Source organism: Garra rufa, chromosome 10, assembly GCF_049309525.1.
Source record: "Garra rufa chromosome 10, GarRuf1.0, whole genome shotgun sequence".
In the NCBI taxonomy this organism is placed as follows: domain Eukaryota; kingdom Metazoa; phylum Chordata; class Actinopteri; order Cypriniformes; family Cyprinidae; genus Garra; species Garra rufa.
The window spans coordinates 46,856,568-46,873,294 of record NC_133370.1 but is presented as its reverse complement, the minus strand read 5'-3'; the positions used below and the strand labels follow the sequence as shown (position 1 = coordinate 46,873,294).

The window sequence follows — 16,727 nt, the reverse complement described above, 5'->3', positions numbered from 1 at the left end:
GGGAGCGCGCTTTGCTATTTGATACTTTCGTTTTTCTTATGTTTTGGGAATTACATCTGTACACCGTACAATTACGTTCATTCTCAAAAGAGCGGTGACTGACACAGTGACAGAGTGGAGAGTGGAAGATACATAAAGCCGCTTTGCAGGTCATCGAGGCACCAGCTCAATCATTTGCATTTTTTCAGTGGAAGCAATTTCAAATTATCCGTCATTTTTGCTCACAAAGGAAAAAGTAATACACCAAAAAACGTTGCAGTTTTATAAAATAAAGAAAACAAAAATGATGCGCTTTCTGTCGTCTTGTTCTTGAATAGGAGTGCTTAACAAAAATAAAGCTAAATGCATGCCTCACAGACATGATAAACATATCTATAGAAAGCTTTAAATTATTACTTAACGAAATAAAACAAATCGAAAACAAAAACTTGTTTAATATGTAATCCTTAACGATACATTTCTCTCTCAAGACGCGTCCAAAAATTAGATTGCAGGATCTTTGCGACATTGATTCACATTGACTCACAGTGAATACACTTTATTAATAAATAATTCAGATATGTCCTTACTCTTTCCCCGACACATTTATTATTTATTTTTGCCGGCATTTTGTGGCAAGTTTCAGCCTACTGCATGGGATTGAACGTGGATCTCTTCCAGTTGCGCCATCCGAGCCGTTGTCGAAAGTAAAGGCGAAAGTCTTGTGTTGTTTCCACCAGCGCGACATAATTGATGGATGTCTAAAATATAAAAAATAAGGAGTAGCCTAAAACAGGCCCGATGCGGGCCCTGACATAATATGAAAATACGAAAATTATGTATCTGTGTCCTGTTATTTATATTTTGGTATGCATTTCAGACAAAAAAAAATGTTAGGATTCAGGTGTCGTTGCAAATAGTGATTAATCATGATTAATCCACTGAAAAGTCTGATTAATCTGATTAAAAATTTTAATCATTTGACAGCCCTAATATATATATATATATATATATATATATATATATTATGGCATGCCGTTCAGGAAATAATTATATTTATAATGCAAAGTTTGAATATATGGAATGAAAGTCTGAAAAAATGTGTCATTATCCCACTACAACACCAGTTTATAAAAGCTAGTTTACATTATCTGTAGAAATCACTCTTAATTGATGCAGTTATTAAGAGCTGTCTGTTAACTGACTCCTGTTGGATGTGTTTTCTTGTCTGCAGGGATAGAGCTGTGTCTGCCAGGATGGCGTTTCTCCATGACCATGGTGGCAAACTTCGTGGTGCTGGCGGGGCAGTTGCTCATGCCGGGACTGGCGGTGCTCTGTCGCGACTGGCAGATTCTGCAAATTGTTGTTATCTGCCCTCTCTTACTCATTCTGTCCTATATCTGGTGAGTAACTGTGCCATGGCTATTCAAGAATATGTTTGTGTTTGGCTGTTCTTAAAACCGAAATTTGTCTTGTTTGCAGTGACCGTGAGTTTACAGTTTAAAGTGCACTCAAGATTTCAGCTGCTGATAAAAAGGCACACTGTTTCCACACTGTATTACGCAGCATAATCGTTTTCAGCTGTGCAGATCATGCAGAAAGTTGTTTACCAATCAAATAAGCACATCAGATGGATTATATAACACAAGGCTTTTATAGTAGTCTGGAGTAATGACTGCTGAGAATGGGCTTTGCATCACAGATAAATTTAAAATGACCAAAAATAGAATACTTCAACCAATAATAATCCTAAATTTAATTACATTTTTTTACTGAAAAGCCAACGTTTTCGGTACTGAACCATTGTGAGAATCCACTATTTACCATCAAGCATGGTTAATATATTCTATAAACGAAATAGTCCAAAATTAGGTTAGCATAATAATGCAAGAAAAGTAAAAATAAAACAGCTTTATAAAACTTCTGAATAGAGACTTTTCATTCTCATCTTATGTCACTATGCGAATTAACTTTTATGATTTTATGATCAGATCACTATTATCAAGTAACTAGTAAAATAATGCATTGCTTTTACATTTACAAGAAAATACCAGAGTTGCTTTTTCACTTAAGTAACAAGTTACTTTGTTTTTCCATTTATTGTCTGACCTCTGTCCTGTGTTCACTTTTGGTTGCCAAAAATCTAACTATTGGCTTTTCTGTTATTAAAAATAGATAAGCAAGCCCAGCCCAGGTGACAAAAAGTAACATAATGCATTACTTTTCACAAAAAGTAACTAATGCATTTAGTTACTTTTTTTTTTATGGAGTAACGCAATATTGTAATGCATTACTTTTAAAAGTTACTTTTCTCAACACTGCTAACTAATGGTAGATATAATAAGATGAATGCTCTGACAATAAGATGTATGACATAAATCATAGAATAAGAAGGTTTTACAGTAATTTCACATCTATACATGATAAAATTGTTTTACCAGGTGGCGTTTAGGTCATTCTTACACATAGTAATTTATGGAAAAGTGCACTATCATGCCTTCCTCTCAAACTACTATGAATGAATAATTATTTTATATTACATTCTTGTATTATCTCAAGATCCCAATTAAAACATTTTCAAGTGCATTAAAAGATTAACTACATAAACCTTTATATACAATGCTATATGTGACCTTGGACCACAAAACCAGTCATAAAGTTCTTTTGTTGAGATTTATACATTATCTGCTTTAATAGACTCTTAATAAGCTTTCCATTGATGTATGGGTTTGTTAGGATAGGACAATATTTGAAAATCTGGAATCTGATGGTGCAAAAAAATCTAAATATTGATAAAATCACCTGTAAACTTGTTCAAATGAAGCTTTTAGCAATATATATCACTTATCAAAAGTTTTATATAATTACGGAAGGAAATTAAATTTTACATAATAAATATTGAGCAAATCGCCTTTGAAGTTGTCCAAATGAAGTTCTAAGCAATGCGTATTACTAATCAAAAATTAAGTTCTTAATCGATTTTAAGCGATTAATCGATTTAAAATGAAAGTTTATGTTTGCATACTATGTGTGTGTACTGCGTATATTTATCATGCAAATATAAATACACACACGTACATGTATATATTAAGGAAAAATGTTAGATTTATATGTTAAATATTTATATTTATTAGGGCTGGGAAACGATTAATCGCGATTAATCGCATCCAAAATAAAAGTTTATGATTGCATACTGTATGTGTGTGTACTGTGTGTATATATAATGTATGTATAAATACACACACAAACATGTATATTAAAGAAAACTGAAAATAAAAATTAAATTAAAATAAATAAAACATTTATAATTCTATATATAATCTAAATTAAATACAAATATAACTATCCACACATATAAGTATTTTTTAAAGGCTTTACATGTATGTGTGTGTATTTATATATACATAATAAATATACACAGTAAACACACATTTAGTATGTTAACATAAACTTTTATTTTGGATGCGATTAATCGCGATTAATCGTGTCCCAGCCCTAATATTTATATATAATATAAATATATACAAGTGTTTACATACAATACATACAAATAATTTTTAAAAATATATACATGTGTGTATTTATCGATTAATCAAACAATTAATCGTGACTAATTGTTCTGCAGCTCTAAACGAAATAAGTTGCACAAATAACAAAAAAGTACATAAATACTACATAAAAATCACTACATATTACACTACAATACATTCTGGTGAAACGTTTGTCTATTTACATTACAAACTTTATTCTTTAAACTTGTATCAATTTTGTAACAGTTGCGTTCACTGTTTTTAGTTCTTTACTAAGCAGCTTTCAATGGTAATGCTTTTTTTTCTGCTAAGTGTTTGTCCCATAATAGATTAGTCAAAATAGATATGATATGATATTGTAAAATATATCTGCATTTCATTTCATCAGGATTTTCCCGGAGTCTCTGCGCTGGCTGCTTGCAACGCAGCAGTACAATCGCTCCAAATGGATCATGGAGCGCGTCGCCAAAAAGAACAACATCAATCTGGAGGAGGACGCAGAGGAGATCATGACAGGTATGCAACCAAAGTGAAACGAACACTGGACTTTTATAAGGTCCATAATGTGAAAAAATGTGATCAGGTTTAGAACTAGTGATCCCAACAGCTTACAGCTCCAATATAATAACCATCTGCTTAAGATAAGATATAAAATGTGAAAAATGCATGATGGAAAAACATCTGAATCAAATTGCAAAACACCATTTACCAATCAGAGAAAACAATTGCAACCGACCTCCCATGAATATGAAACATAAATGAATCCATGTAGGATTCTTTCTAGATTTAGACACTCCCATGCTGTTACCACTTTAAATTCTATGGCCGAGTCATTCAGCTCATGTTTAATTTGCCAAATAATTTTAAAATGTTTTAGGCCATTCAAAGAAATAGAAAAGGTAGACAGATGACTCTATGTCTTATTTTTCTGAAATGAGACTGCGAGTGGATGGCCTTGTTTGCATTGCAATAAACATCTACGCTGCAAAAAAATGCTTTTCTTAGTGAGATTTTTTGTCCAAAATATCTACAAATTCTTAAATCAAGAAGGATTTTCTAGACGAGTAAAAAGTATTTTCATGTTTTCAGAAAAAACAAGCGAGTTTTGGCTTAGAACAAGCAAAATAATCTGCCAATGCGGTAAGCAAAAAAAAAAAAATCTAATTTCAAACAGAAAACAAGGTTATTGTTCTTACCCCATTGGCAGATTATTTTGCTTGTTTCCAGCAAAAACACACTTGATTTTGATTTGTTTTGAAGAATTTGTAGATATTTGGGCTGGAAACAAGACAAAAAAATCCAAGTAAAGAAATGCATTTTTGCAGTGTATTTCTACGCATAACATATACTTTATACACTGCAAAAAATGCTTTTCTTACTTAGATTTTTTGTCTTGTTTCCAGCCACAATATCTGAAAATTCTTAAATCAAGAAGGATTTTCTAGACGAGTAAAAATTATTTTCTTGTTTTAAGAAAAAACAAGCCAAAATTAAGTGATTTTTTGCTTAGAAAAAGCAACATAATCTGCCAATGGGGTAAGAAAAAAAATCTTATTTCAAACAGAAAACAAGATTATTTTTCTTACCCCATTGGCAGATTATTTTGCCTGTTTCAAGCAAAAACACCCTTAATTTTGACTTTTTTTCTGAAAACAAGACAATCATTTTTACTCGTCTAGAAAATGCTTCTTGTTTTAAGAATTTTTAGATATTTTGGCTGGAAACAAGACAACAAATCTAAGTAAGAAAAGCATTTTTTGCAGTGTAAGACAATGGCTTGAAAGGCACTTGTTGAATGCATTGCTTCTCTTATTGGAGAAAAATAAGTTGCCCAATTGCCTGTAGGCTGCACAAATTAGTATAAATTAAACTGGATTTTTTAAATCATTATATAATAATAGCGAGATTCCCTGTGATTCTCGGCGAAGTGCGAAGACTTGACAATTGTTAACACATAGGCCTTTTATGCCTAACTAATTCACCATTATTTACATTCTCCCTCATGTTGTTCAACACTGGTATGACTTCTGTGAAACACGAAACCGGTTTTGCTAATCAGATGTATATCCCGTATCTACAATTTACAAGACCTGAGTCACTGTCAGACGGAGACGTGCGCAACCTAAAGTCAACCTTTAGTCATGTTCTTGACTCTAGCTGCAGGCAATGCAAACATTTCAGGAGCAAAGTGCCCTACAATGGCAAAACCTAGTAACTGCACCTTGATTTTTGTCATAAAGCATGTGAAAGCTGCAACCACTGATTGCATTATTTGTCCAACTCTCAACACTTCAAAACAGTTTTGGTTAAATGAGTGCATCATTTAACTTTTTATAAAAACGAGTGGCATGCAAAGTCAGCATTAAATAAAAATGTACCCTATTTGTTTTCGTAATGCATGTTAATGGTCTTATTTGTATGCAGTTAAATTCATGCATATTTTAAGTGATATGACCTTATTGTCTTTGATCGAAATGTCATTACTTGATCTTCCTGTGACATTTGCCAGACCATGGTACAGCTAAGCCAATTTCACTCAGTGCTTATGTTTTTATGGTCTTATAAGCAACAATGAATAAAACCGTCACAGTAAGGTAGTAAACTTCCTTCTCATGCCTGCTTTTAAGGCGTTAGAGCACATTAATGCATATCCTGTGAGATACTGGCCTGTTAAGCGTGTTTGATCCATGCATTGGTAATAATTGATCATTGATATAAAGTATTATGCACAGCTGCAATTGCAATTTATATAATAAACGCTTTCTCCTCAAGAATGTGGAATTTGAATGTGAAAAAACAAACTTCTTGTCAAAATGATCACAGTCAATGTAATTCCGTTTGTTATCCCATACACCTACAGTGATTTTTTTCTCAAATGTTTAAGCTGTTTGTTTCTCTTTGTTTTCTGCATTGATTTTAGAGCTGAACCAAGCCTTGCCAAAGCAATCCAAGAAGACGTGCATTGTGAAGATGGTTGGCACAAGGAACCTGTGGAAGAATATAGTAGTGCTCTGCGTCAACTCGTAAATATCTTTATATTATGCATCTGTCGTGACTGCGAGATAGGAGGTTTATTAATTATTAAAAACATTCTTCTGATATTAAAGAGGCAGTTTGCCCAAAAATGTAAGTTCTGCCATTTGTTCACCCTCATTTCCAAAACCAAAACTTGGAAAAAGGTCATAAAGGCATCATAAAATGATTTCTTATGAACCGAGCTATTTAATTAAGGTCTTGTAAAGAGATATGCTTTATATGATAAACACCCTTCATTAACTCTTTTAATGCATTCGAGTCTGTTTAAGCCCAGAAAAGACACATACAAAATAAAAAAATAAAAAATTAAATGCACATTATTTTTGCAGGTTTAGCTTTGCTTCGTTTCTTATTCGGGTCATTTTGGACCCGTGTATGTATGGTGTACCATTAGGTGTAAAAAATACTTTCTGTAAAATTATATATTAAGTTTTATTAGTCTAAAAAACTATCACTATTGCAAATTCATTTTTTCTTCTTTTTTTTTTTTTTTTGGTGTTGACCCAAAAAAGTAAGTTCTGCCATCACCCTCAATTTTAAAACCAAAACTTAGAAAATCTAAAAAGGTCATAAAGGCATTATAAAATGATTCCTTATGAACTGAGCTATTGAATTAAAGTACTTTATACGATAAAAAGTTTTTATTAACCCTCTTAATGCAGTCAGGCCGGTTTTGGCCCAGAAAAGACAAAATTTCTTAAAAAAAAAAATAATTGCATAGCTTTTAGCAAGGGGAAAAAACGTATATACTAAGATCCTAAAAATACACATTATGTATTTGTTTAGATTTAAAAAAAAAAAATTGATTATAAAAAAAAAGCTTTGTGAAGCTTTGTTTCATGTTCGGGTAATTTTGGACAGATTTCGGTGTACTATTAAGTGTCAAAAATACTTAAATTATCTATGAAGTTTTATTAGGGTAAAAAAAAAAACCTGCTATTGCATCTTATTATTATTTTGTTTTTGGTGCGTTTCAGGTTAGGGATAGCCTATATATGACCGAAATCTTATTTTACTCTATGAGAAATATCCTTTTTACGATAGCTATTTTTATTTTAGCTTATTTTTTTGTTGTCAAAAGTAGGAACAAAGAAGCAAATTACCATCAAGATACAATACAAAAGAACAAAAATACAAATTAAATAAACTTTTTTCAGCTACAGAAGCATTAAATGTTGTAAGAAATATTACAAAAAATATAGTGTATAACTAAAACACTGCATAGTATGAACCAAATATGAATTGATTCTTATTAAAGCTACAAAAGTGAAGAGCAGTGAGTGATTTTCTCTTTTTCTTTGATTGTTTTTAGTAAAAACAAGTCAGAATTAGGTGAGTTTTTGCTTAAAACAAGCAAAATAATCTGCCAATTGGGTAAGAAAAATAATCTAGTTGTCTGCTTGAAATATGTTTTTTTCTTACCCCATTGGCAGATTATTTTGCTTGTTTTAAGCAAAAACTCACTTAATTTTGACTTGTTTTTACTAAAAACAAGATATAAATTTTTACGTGTCTAGAAAATCCTTCCTGATTCAAGATTTTTTAGATGTTTTGGCTGGAAAACAAGACAAAAAATCTACGTAAGAAAAGCATTTTTTTGCAGTGTGTGTCTTTTCTTCGCTCAGAGTTGCTCTTAGATTGGTCCTGAATCACGCTTAAGCTAAGACTCCTAGCTAAATTAGGAGCTTTTTGAGAGGATTCTTAGAAGCATTATGCATTGTGAGGGTTAATTCTTTACTTGTGTTTTGAAGATGAAGTCTTTTAGGTTTGGAAAGGCATGAGGGTGTGTAAATGATGGCAGAATCATTCGAGGGTGAACTGTTCCTTAACTCTGTCATCCATAAACCTCTCTTTGTCTTTCAGACTGACAGGTTACGGCATACACCACTGCTTTGCACGCAGCCTGACGGAGGACCCGATGAACAACATGTTCCCTAATTTCTATGCCAAATACTACATCATGGGGGGCATTGCTGTGGTATCATGCGTGGCGCTCTGCCCTGCCGTGGGCGTGATGGGCCGACGAGGAGGACTCCTCATGTTCATGATCATCACAGCCCTGGCGTCTCTCCTTCAGCTCGGCCTGCTAAACTGTGAGAGAACGCACAAAACACGAAGCGCTAGCACTGAACGACCCTTCGTGAGGGCTTACACCGAATCAAACGCAATCACTGTCAAGGGGAAACAGCATGAAAACCATGAGCTGAAGTAGGGGTGGGCGATTTGGCAAAAATATCATATCACGATTTTGTACAGAAATATCACGATTCTTCGTCATGTTTTCTGAGCAGTACAGCCAAACTAATTTGCCTATTTTAAAACCAAAGCCTTACAAGGTGACAAAATATAAAAGAAAAAGAATGGCAGATGTTTAGTTGGCGAAGATAAAAATATTTGTCATTTTTATCTTATTAAAAAATAATGACAAAGATAGGTTACGTGTTACAAATACACATAATATACCAATAAAACAAATTTCTCAGGTACAATTGGTGTATTTAGTAGTAGCATTTAAGAAATGGAATTAACAAATATAAAAAGAAAACACTATATACACTTTAAACATGAATTATACATTAACTCTTATTAAAGCAACTGTGTTAAAGTGAGTGATTTTCCTTTGACTGCAAAAAATGCTTTTCTTACTTAGATTTTTTTGTCTTGTTTCCAGCCAAAATATCTCAAAATTCTCGAATCAGGAAGGATTTTCTAGACAAGTAAAAATTTGTGTCTTGTTTTTAGTAAAAACAAGTCAAAATTAGGTGAGTTTTTGTTTAAAACAAGCAAAATAATCTGCCAATGGGGTAAGAAAAATAATCTAGTTGTCTGCTTGAAATAAGATTATTTTTCTTACCCCATTAAAAAAACTCACTTAATTTTGACTTGTTTTTACTAAAAACAAGATCATTTTTACTTGTCTAGAAAATCCTTCCTGATTCAAGATTTTTTTGATATTTTGGCTGGAAACGAGACAAAATCCAAGTAAGAAAAGCATTTTTTGCAGTGTTGTGTTTTGTTTCTTATTAGCCTACCGTCGCCCAAAAATGACAATTCTGTCTTCATTTACTATATTTACTAAACATAAAACATATTGAACATAAAACTTATTTTGAAGAATGTAGGTAATCAAACGGTTGCTGGTCTCCAGTTACTTCCATAGTATTTGATTTATTTTTTCCCACTATCAAAGTCAGTGGGGACCAGCTACTGTACTGTTATCCACATTCTTCTTTTGTGTTCAGCACTAGAAAAAAAAAAAGAATGCATCTAATATACAAGCGCATATCTGTTTTTCTCTCAACTGATTCTCTCATTGTGTGTTTTTGACGGTATTAGCGAACCAGACAAAGATAGCTTAGTCCAGTAATCAGCCGCTGTTTGACAGGTTTTCAGCACAAAATAACATTATTTAACCGGCAAGACTTTAAAGCACATGCAAATGTACTTTTGTAAATGCGAATAAGTGCAGTGTCCCATGAGTGAATGTATGTCGTGTTGTACATACATCTTAAATCTAGAAGGATTTTCTAGACAAGTAAAAATTATTGTCTTGTTTTTAGTAAAAACAAGTCAAAATTAGGTGAGTTTTTGCTTAGAACAAGCAAAATAATCTGCCAATTGGGTAAGAAAAATAATCTTATTTCAAGCAGACAACTAGATTATTTTTCTTACCTCATTGGCAGATTATTTTGCTTGTTCTAAGCAAAAACTCACTTAATTTTGACGTATTTTTTCTAAAAACACGACAATTTTTACTTGCCTAGAAAATCCTTCCTGATTTAAGAATATTTAGATATTTTGGCTTGAAACAAAACAAAAAATCTAAGTAAGAAAAGCATTTTTTGCAGTGTACATTAAGACGCACGATGTAGCACGATATTACGATATTTTTTCATAAGCAGATCGTGGAGACATTTGAATCATTTACAATCAAAAGTCGTCACATTGCACACCCCTAAGCTGAAGATGGATGTTTTACCTGCTAAAAAGTCCACCAAAGTTTTGCTAATGTTGATATTTTAGCAGCCTTCAAACCTTCGTGTATCAAATTTGACACAGTCAGCTTTATAGGGTTAAGCAGGTCACTCACTATTACGTCTGTCTGGTGTGCATGTAAACACTGTGAATGCATCACAAGGTCAAAAGCTGATCATTGATTTGCATGCCATGCACATTACTACAGCACTTTAATATCCCGAGAGGACAGGAATAAGGACACTGATGCTCACATGATGAGCAGCATGGGGCTGTAGTATGTCTGTAGTGAGTTTATACTACACACATGCATTGTTTATAGAATACACCTTTATAATAGTCGCTATTTACAGTAAGTTCTTCATCAACTATAGTACCTGCTTTGACAGTATGTGATTTTGGACACAGAAAAGCTGAGCAGGTTTATCATTAGGAATTTTTGCTTTGGAAATGCCTCCCTTGACAGTTCAAATTTCTTTTTAGTACTAATAAGCTGGTAAACCAGTTCTAGCCTGCCAGACGTAATATATTAAAGGTTTTTCAATTAAATCTAAAAAAAAACTTTAGTCAAGCACAGAGAAACAAACATAAACACATGATGGAAGGGTTAAATTGGATTTCATCCCTGATTAAGTTTACATTTTAAAAGCACACATGTATGTATTTTATTACTAGCAATGAGTAGCAAACTACTTAAGTTTCTCATTTGTTGTTGGTTTGTTTTTTTCCCCCCACTATGTGATCTGTCCGTGATGAATGCAGTGTTGGGGAAGTACAGTGTTCACCTCAATATTGGTAAAGTATAAACACTCTTTCTAACTAATTCTTCCAATGTTAAAATATCACCTATGCTAGTTTAATAGGCACTTTCAGTGAACTAAAAATAAGGTTTATTTCACTGTGGTGCAAAATAATCAAGTGGCAGACAATAAAATCAGAAGCTATTTGCACACAAGGACACCATATATATCCATTATATATGTGCCTTTAGGCACATCATTTACACTTTTAAAACATTTCATTTATTTTTGACATTAATCTAGTGTGTGAAATTCTGATACATCCATGGCAGTGTTTACATTACTAGTCAGTTTTTGAACATTAAGATGTTTAATGTTTTTTAAAGAAGTCTCTTCTGCTCACCAAGCCTGCATTTATTTGATCCAGAGTACAGCAAAAACAGTAAAATTGTGAAATATTTTTTGCTATTTAAAATAACTGCTTTCTATTGGAATACATTTTAAAATGTAATTTATTCCTGTGATTTCAAAGCTGATTTTTCAGCATCATTACTTCAGTCTTCAGTCACATGATCCTTCAGAAATCATTCTAGTATTTTGATTGGCTTCTCAAAAAACATTTATTATTATTTTAATGTTGAAAAGTATAAAAAGTAGATTTTTTTCATGAATAGAAAGTTTAGAAGAACAGCATTTTTCATCGCTTTTGATCAATTTAAAAGCATCCTTGATAAATAAAAGTATTAATTTCCGTAATATCTCTAAGCTTTTGAATGGTATACTGTTTAATGTTTCAAAAGCTTTTTATTTCAGATAAATGCTGATCTTTGGATCTTACTATTCACCAAAGAAACTCAGCTGTTTTAAATATTGGTAATAATAATAAAAATGTTTCTTGAGCAGCAAATCAGCATATTAGAATGATTTCTGAAGGATCATGTGACACTGAAGACTGGAGTAATGATGCTAAAAAAGAAATAACTTCAAATAGAAAACCAGCTATTTTAAACAGTAAAAATATTTCACAATTTTACAGTTTTTGCTGTACTTCAGATCAAATATATGCAGCCTTGGTGAGCAGAAGAAACATTTTTAAAAAACATGAAAAATCCTTTGACCGGTAGTGTACATACGTTAGGTAGAATAGAACACTTAAGATGCTTTTTCTGTGTTGCACATGCTATTTTTGTATTTTGTATTTGGTTGGCAGAAGATGCCTATGATCCTTTGGCCTTAATGTTTAATTTTAGGAGGATTCTACATCCTTCTGTTCACATATATCTACTCTAGTAGTTTAAATGATCCTGACCCCACAGGAGGTTTTTAATAGGGCAGCTGTGTTTTGTCTGCCTCATCAGCTTGCGATGATTGTGCTTTTCTCAAACTCCAAGAACTCTATGTTCTCGTCTTCACACAGACAGGGAACCTTCAGGATTTTTTTACATTGCATTTCCATATTTTCCTACTTGAAAACTATGACCTGCATGAATTGTGTAAATCCGTTAAAGGGAAATGTTGCATTTTCATGTACATTTCTAATCATTTATTTCATGCACGGCTAGTGAAGTGTCCAACGGCATTGCACAAGCTTGTGATGCCATCTAGTGACTATATGCAGAACACCCTTAGCATGTCAGCCAGGGTCCACAATGAACACACATGAACATCTATAGTGTATTTTATTAGTATATATGTTTTTATTTTACTGTACAATAGTATTGTTACTATAGTAATATACAATACATTGTATGGGTCAAAAGGATACATTTTTCTTTTATGCCAAATATCTTTAGGATATTAAGTAAAGATCATGTTCCATGAGGCTATTTTGTAAATTTCCTACTGCAAATATATCGAAACTTAATTTTTGATTGGTAATATGCATTGCTAAGAACTTCATTTGGACAACTTTAAAGGCATTTTCTTAATATTTAGATTCCAGATTTTCAAATATTGTCCTATTGTAAAAAAAAAAAAAAAAAAAAAAAAAAAGGTCATTTATTCAGCTTTCAAAAAAAAAAAAAAAAGTACTCTTAAGATTGGTTTTGTGGTCCAGGGACACAATTATTATTATCATTGTTGTTGATGATGTTGTCGTTATTACTAAATACTCATTTATAGTTTACAGTACAAAAGTATTACTGAAACAGTAATACATTTCTGTATTGATTTGTTTAATTTTTATTATTTAAATGTTAAAAATCATCAGATCTTTGTCTGAAAAGCTAAACTTTATTTTGGACATTTATTTGGACAATCCGAAACAAAATCAATGAAGAAGAAAAAAATAGCAGAATCGTCATCAGTCTGTTGATGGAGCTTTGGAAGTGATTTCTGTTATGCTTCAATGTACTTAATTTGACATTTGAATTTATTTTTGTTTGCTTTTGCCAGTTTGTATGGGCTTGTGTAATGGAGTATTAAAAAACAAATAAAAAAATTACTTTCCATTATAATTTTTCAATTTTTCCCCCTTTTAGAAATATTTCGGTAAATATAGAAAGCTTTTTTTATGAGCTAAACACCATTTTAATATTGTGCTGCTTATGCGTTTTCCTTCTCGTGGAAAAAATAATAAATGACTCACCATGTTGTCTTTCTCACTTGCAGCAGAAGGCTATGGGGCGCTGAACACCAACTTTTCAAAGGCTTTCTCCATCATTGGCATGTTCTCCTCCCACGCTGTCAGCAACCTAAGCATCTTTTTTTGTGCTGAAATCACCCCTACTGTGATTAGGTGAGTCAAGCCACATGGGCAACCTTTGAAGGGTTAGTGCACCCAAAAATGAAAATTAGCCCATTATTTACTCACCCTCCAGGCATCCTAGGTTTACATGACTTCCTTCTTTCAGACGAATCCAATTGGTGTTATATTCAAAATTAGCCTGGCATTTGCAAGCTTTAGAATTTTTGAAGCTGAAGGAGAAAAAAGGATGGTTTTTCGACATACCCTAACTGTCTTGAACTGGAAAAAAATCAGTTCAGGTGACAATATGAGAATTTGAGATTTAAAAATATATTAACTGTAATTTTATTTTATTTTTTTTTAAAGATAATTTCGCTAGATAAGACCCTTCTTCCTCGGCTGGGATCGTTTGAAGGCGCATTAAAACTGCTTTTTGTATGTATAAACTCGGGGGCACCATAGAAGTTTACTATACGGAGAAAAATCCTAAAATGTTTTCCTCAAAAAAACATTTCTTTGACTGAAGTAAGAAAGACCTTGGTTGGATCTTGGTTTGTAATCTGTTTTGTCTTGTCACTGTCACTTTGTTGCACTGTGGAGCTGCTGTCACTAAAACAAATTCCTAGTATGTGTAAACATACCTGGCAATAAAGCTCATTCTGATTCTGATTCTGATTCTGATCTTGGTTGACGAGGGGGTGAGTACATTATCTGTAATTTTTTGTTCTGGAAGTGAACATATCCTTTAATATAACTGATTGCACTCGTCTAAAAGAAAGAAGTCATATACACTTCATCTACAAATAATGTGTCAAAGGTCCTCAAAAAGGTCAAATGGCTTTCTTGTTTGTATCGTAACGAGTATGTATATTTGCATTCAATCCAAAAACATATCCCCAATCTGGGCGTGGCCTATTGCTTATTTTCTTCAACGGTAAATGTGCCTAAAAACCTTTTAAAATTTCAACATCTTTTCCCTTTTCCTGTGTGCTGTCTAGGGGTGGCGGTCTAGGCCTCGTCCTAGCCAGCGCTGGTTTCGGCATGCTGACGGCACCCATCATGGAGCTGCATAACCAGAAAGGCTATTTTCTCCATCATATCATTTTCGCCTGCTGCACTCTTATATGCATCATTTGCATCTTACTGCTGCCAGAGACTCGCAATCGACCGCTACCAGAAACCTTAGCAGACGGCGAAAGCTACACCCGCCAACCGTTACTGCCGCCTCGCAAACCAGGTGAGCAACGCCTTCTGCTGACCAAGTCTGAGAGCCGCGAGTACGCGAGGGTAGGTGACACGCCTCTGCACGAAGCAGCCGCCACAGTGGTTTCCACTATGGATTCCACAGCCTCATCCGCCATCGATCTTCAGATGCTCATTGACGCCCCCGTCCAGCAAGCGACCGGCCAAGCGCAGCAATTCAGTATGAAGACATTGACCTCCACTCAAGAGCAATCTGCATCCGTGCCGGAAACCCCTGCCTCCTCCGTAGAGGATCCTCTCCTTGCCTCTATTCCAAACACTTCTACCCCAATCGCTATTAATTACATTCAGACACCCAAAACCCAATCTCCATCTGTTCTGCCTTCTTCACCTGTGGAATCTCCTTTGATCGCTGAGTCTCCCACTTCTTCCGATCTCCAAACGTCTTCGCTTTTAGATATAGGTACGCCAGCTGTTGAATTCCCCTCGCCAGTTGCTAATGATATCAATATCCTAACCGAAGCGGGCTCTACAGGTCCTGCCCCAAGCGTTCCTCTCTGCGCAGTGAACTTGTCCGATCCTTCCGTTGAACCCATTCATCCGCCTTTAAACGAAATTCCTCCTTCGTCCCCAGTAGACTCTCCCGTTGTACCCTCATCTCCAACAGAACTGTCTGATCAAGTTAATGCCATCCCGGCTCAATCCTTTTCTTCACCCATAGATCCCGGCACTCCGTTGTTACATTTAGTCGACCAACCTGCGATTAACTCCATAGATTCTGGCCCTCCTTCACCAGCCGTATTGGAGCCAACCTTGAGTAATGGTACTACTCTTCTTGCCACTGTGGGTTCGACTGCACCTCATGCCACAACCACTGACTCTGTTACAGCATCCAGCCACCCGCTTATGACAAACTTGACTGTTTCCTCACCTATTGACTCAGGTACGCCTACAGACATTGATTTGCCCATCACAGACACCAACACTGCCAATGGGGACTCGTCTTCATGACGGACACGTGTGACTTGGTGGGCGGCCTTATTATCAATTCTTGTCGTGGAGGCTCATGCCAGGCATTGTTAGAAGTATTTTAATTTCCCAGCAGCCATGATCCAAGAATGGCAATGCAAGGAGAAGGTATAAAAGGATTTGACTGAAAGGGAACAACCGTAAGGGTCAATGCTCAAAGACTTACACAGCCTTCTTAGGGGCCGTTCAGACAGAATGCGTTTTTTCATTCCAGTGCGCTATTATCCATTGTTTTTCACGCTAGACGGACGCATATGACTGTTGCGTTCACATCTTTTGCAGTGTTTCGCACATGAGCGCCGTGTTTTTAAAAGAATTTTAAATTTAACACAGCTCTGCTCATCAATGTCAGTTCTGAACAACGGATCAATCAGAAGACCCTGGAGGCGGGGCAAGCTTTGTGAGTGTTTGTTGACAGTATCAAGTTGGCATGCCAACTGTTTTATTTGATGAAAATACTTTTTTTTTTGTAATCATTCATGAGTGGGGCGTTTCGCATTTTTAAGATGCATTCTGTGCGAACGGCCTCTTACTATGGTGCCAGTAACT

The 16,727-nt window shown here is 34.3% G+C and overlaps 1 protein-coding gene across 1 annotated transcript in view; it reads left to right on the top strand.

Annotated features, from left to right (window-relative positions):
* slc22a23 (solute carrier family 22 member 23) overlaps nucleotides 1–16,409 on the top strand; it is a 78,224-nt gene extending 61,815 nt beyond the window's left edge. The window contains exons 4-10 of the mRNA XM_073849482.1: nucleotides 1,214–1,382; nucleotides 3,898–4,025; nucleotides 6,430–6,532; nucleotides 8,409–8,638; nucleotides 11,283–11,315; nucleotides 13,871–13,997; nucleotides 14,945–16,409. Coding sequence (XP_073705583.1) covers nucleotides 1,214–1,382; nucleotides 3,898–4,025; nucleotides 6,430–6,532; nucleotides 8,409–8,638; nucleotides 11,283–11,315; nucleotides 13,871–13,997; nucleotides 14,945–16,160 — 2,006 coding nt within the window. The 3' untranslated portion in view covers nucleotides 16,161–16,409. The remainder of the gene's footprint in view (nucleotides 1–1,213; nucleotides 1,383–3,897; nucleotides 4,026–6,429; nucleotides 6,533–8,408; nucleotides 8,639–11,282; nucleotides 11,316–13,870; nucleotides 13,998–14,944) is intronic.
* Nucleotides 16,410–16,727: the final 318 nt, after the last annotated feature.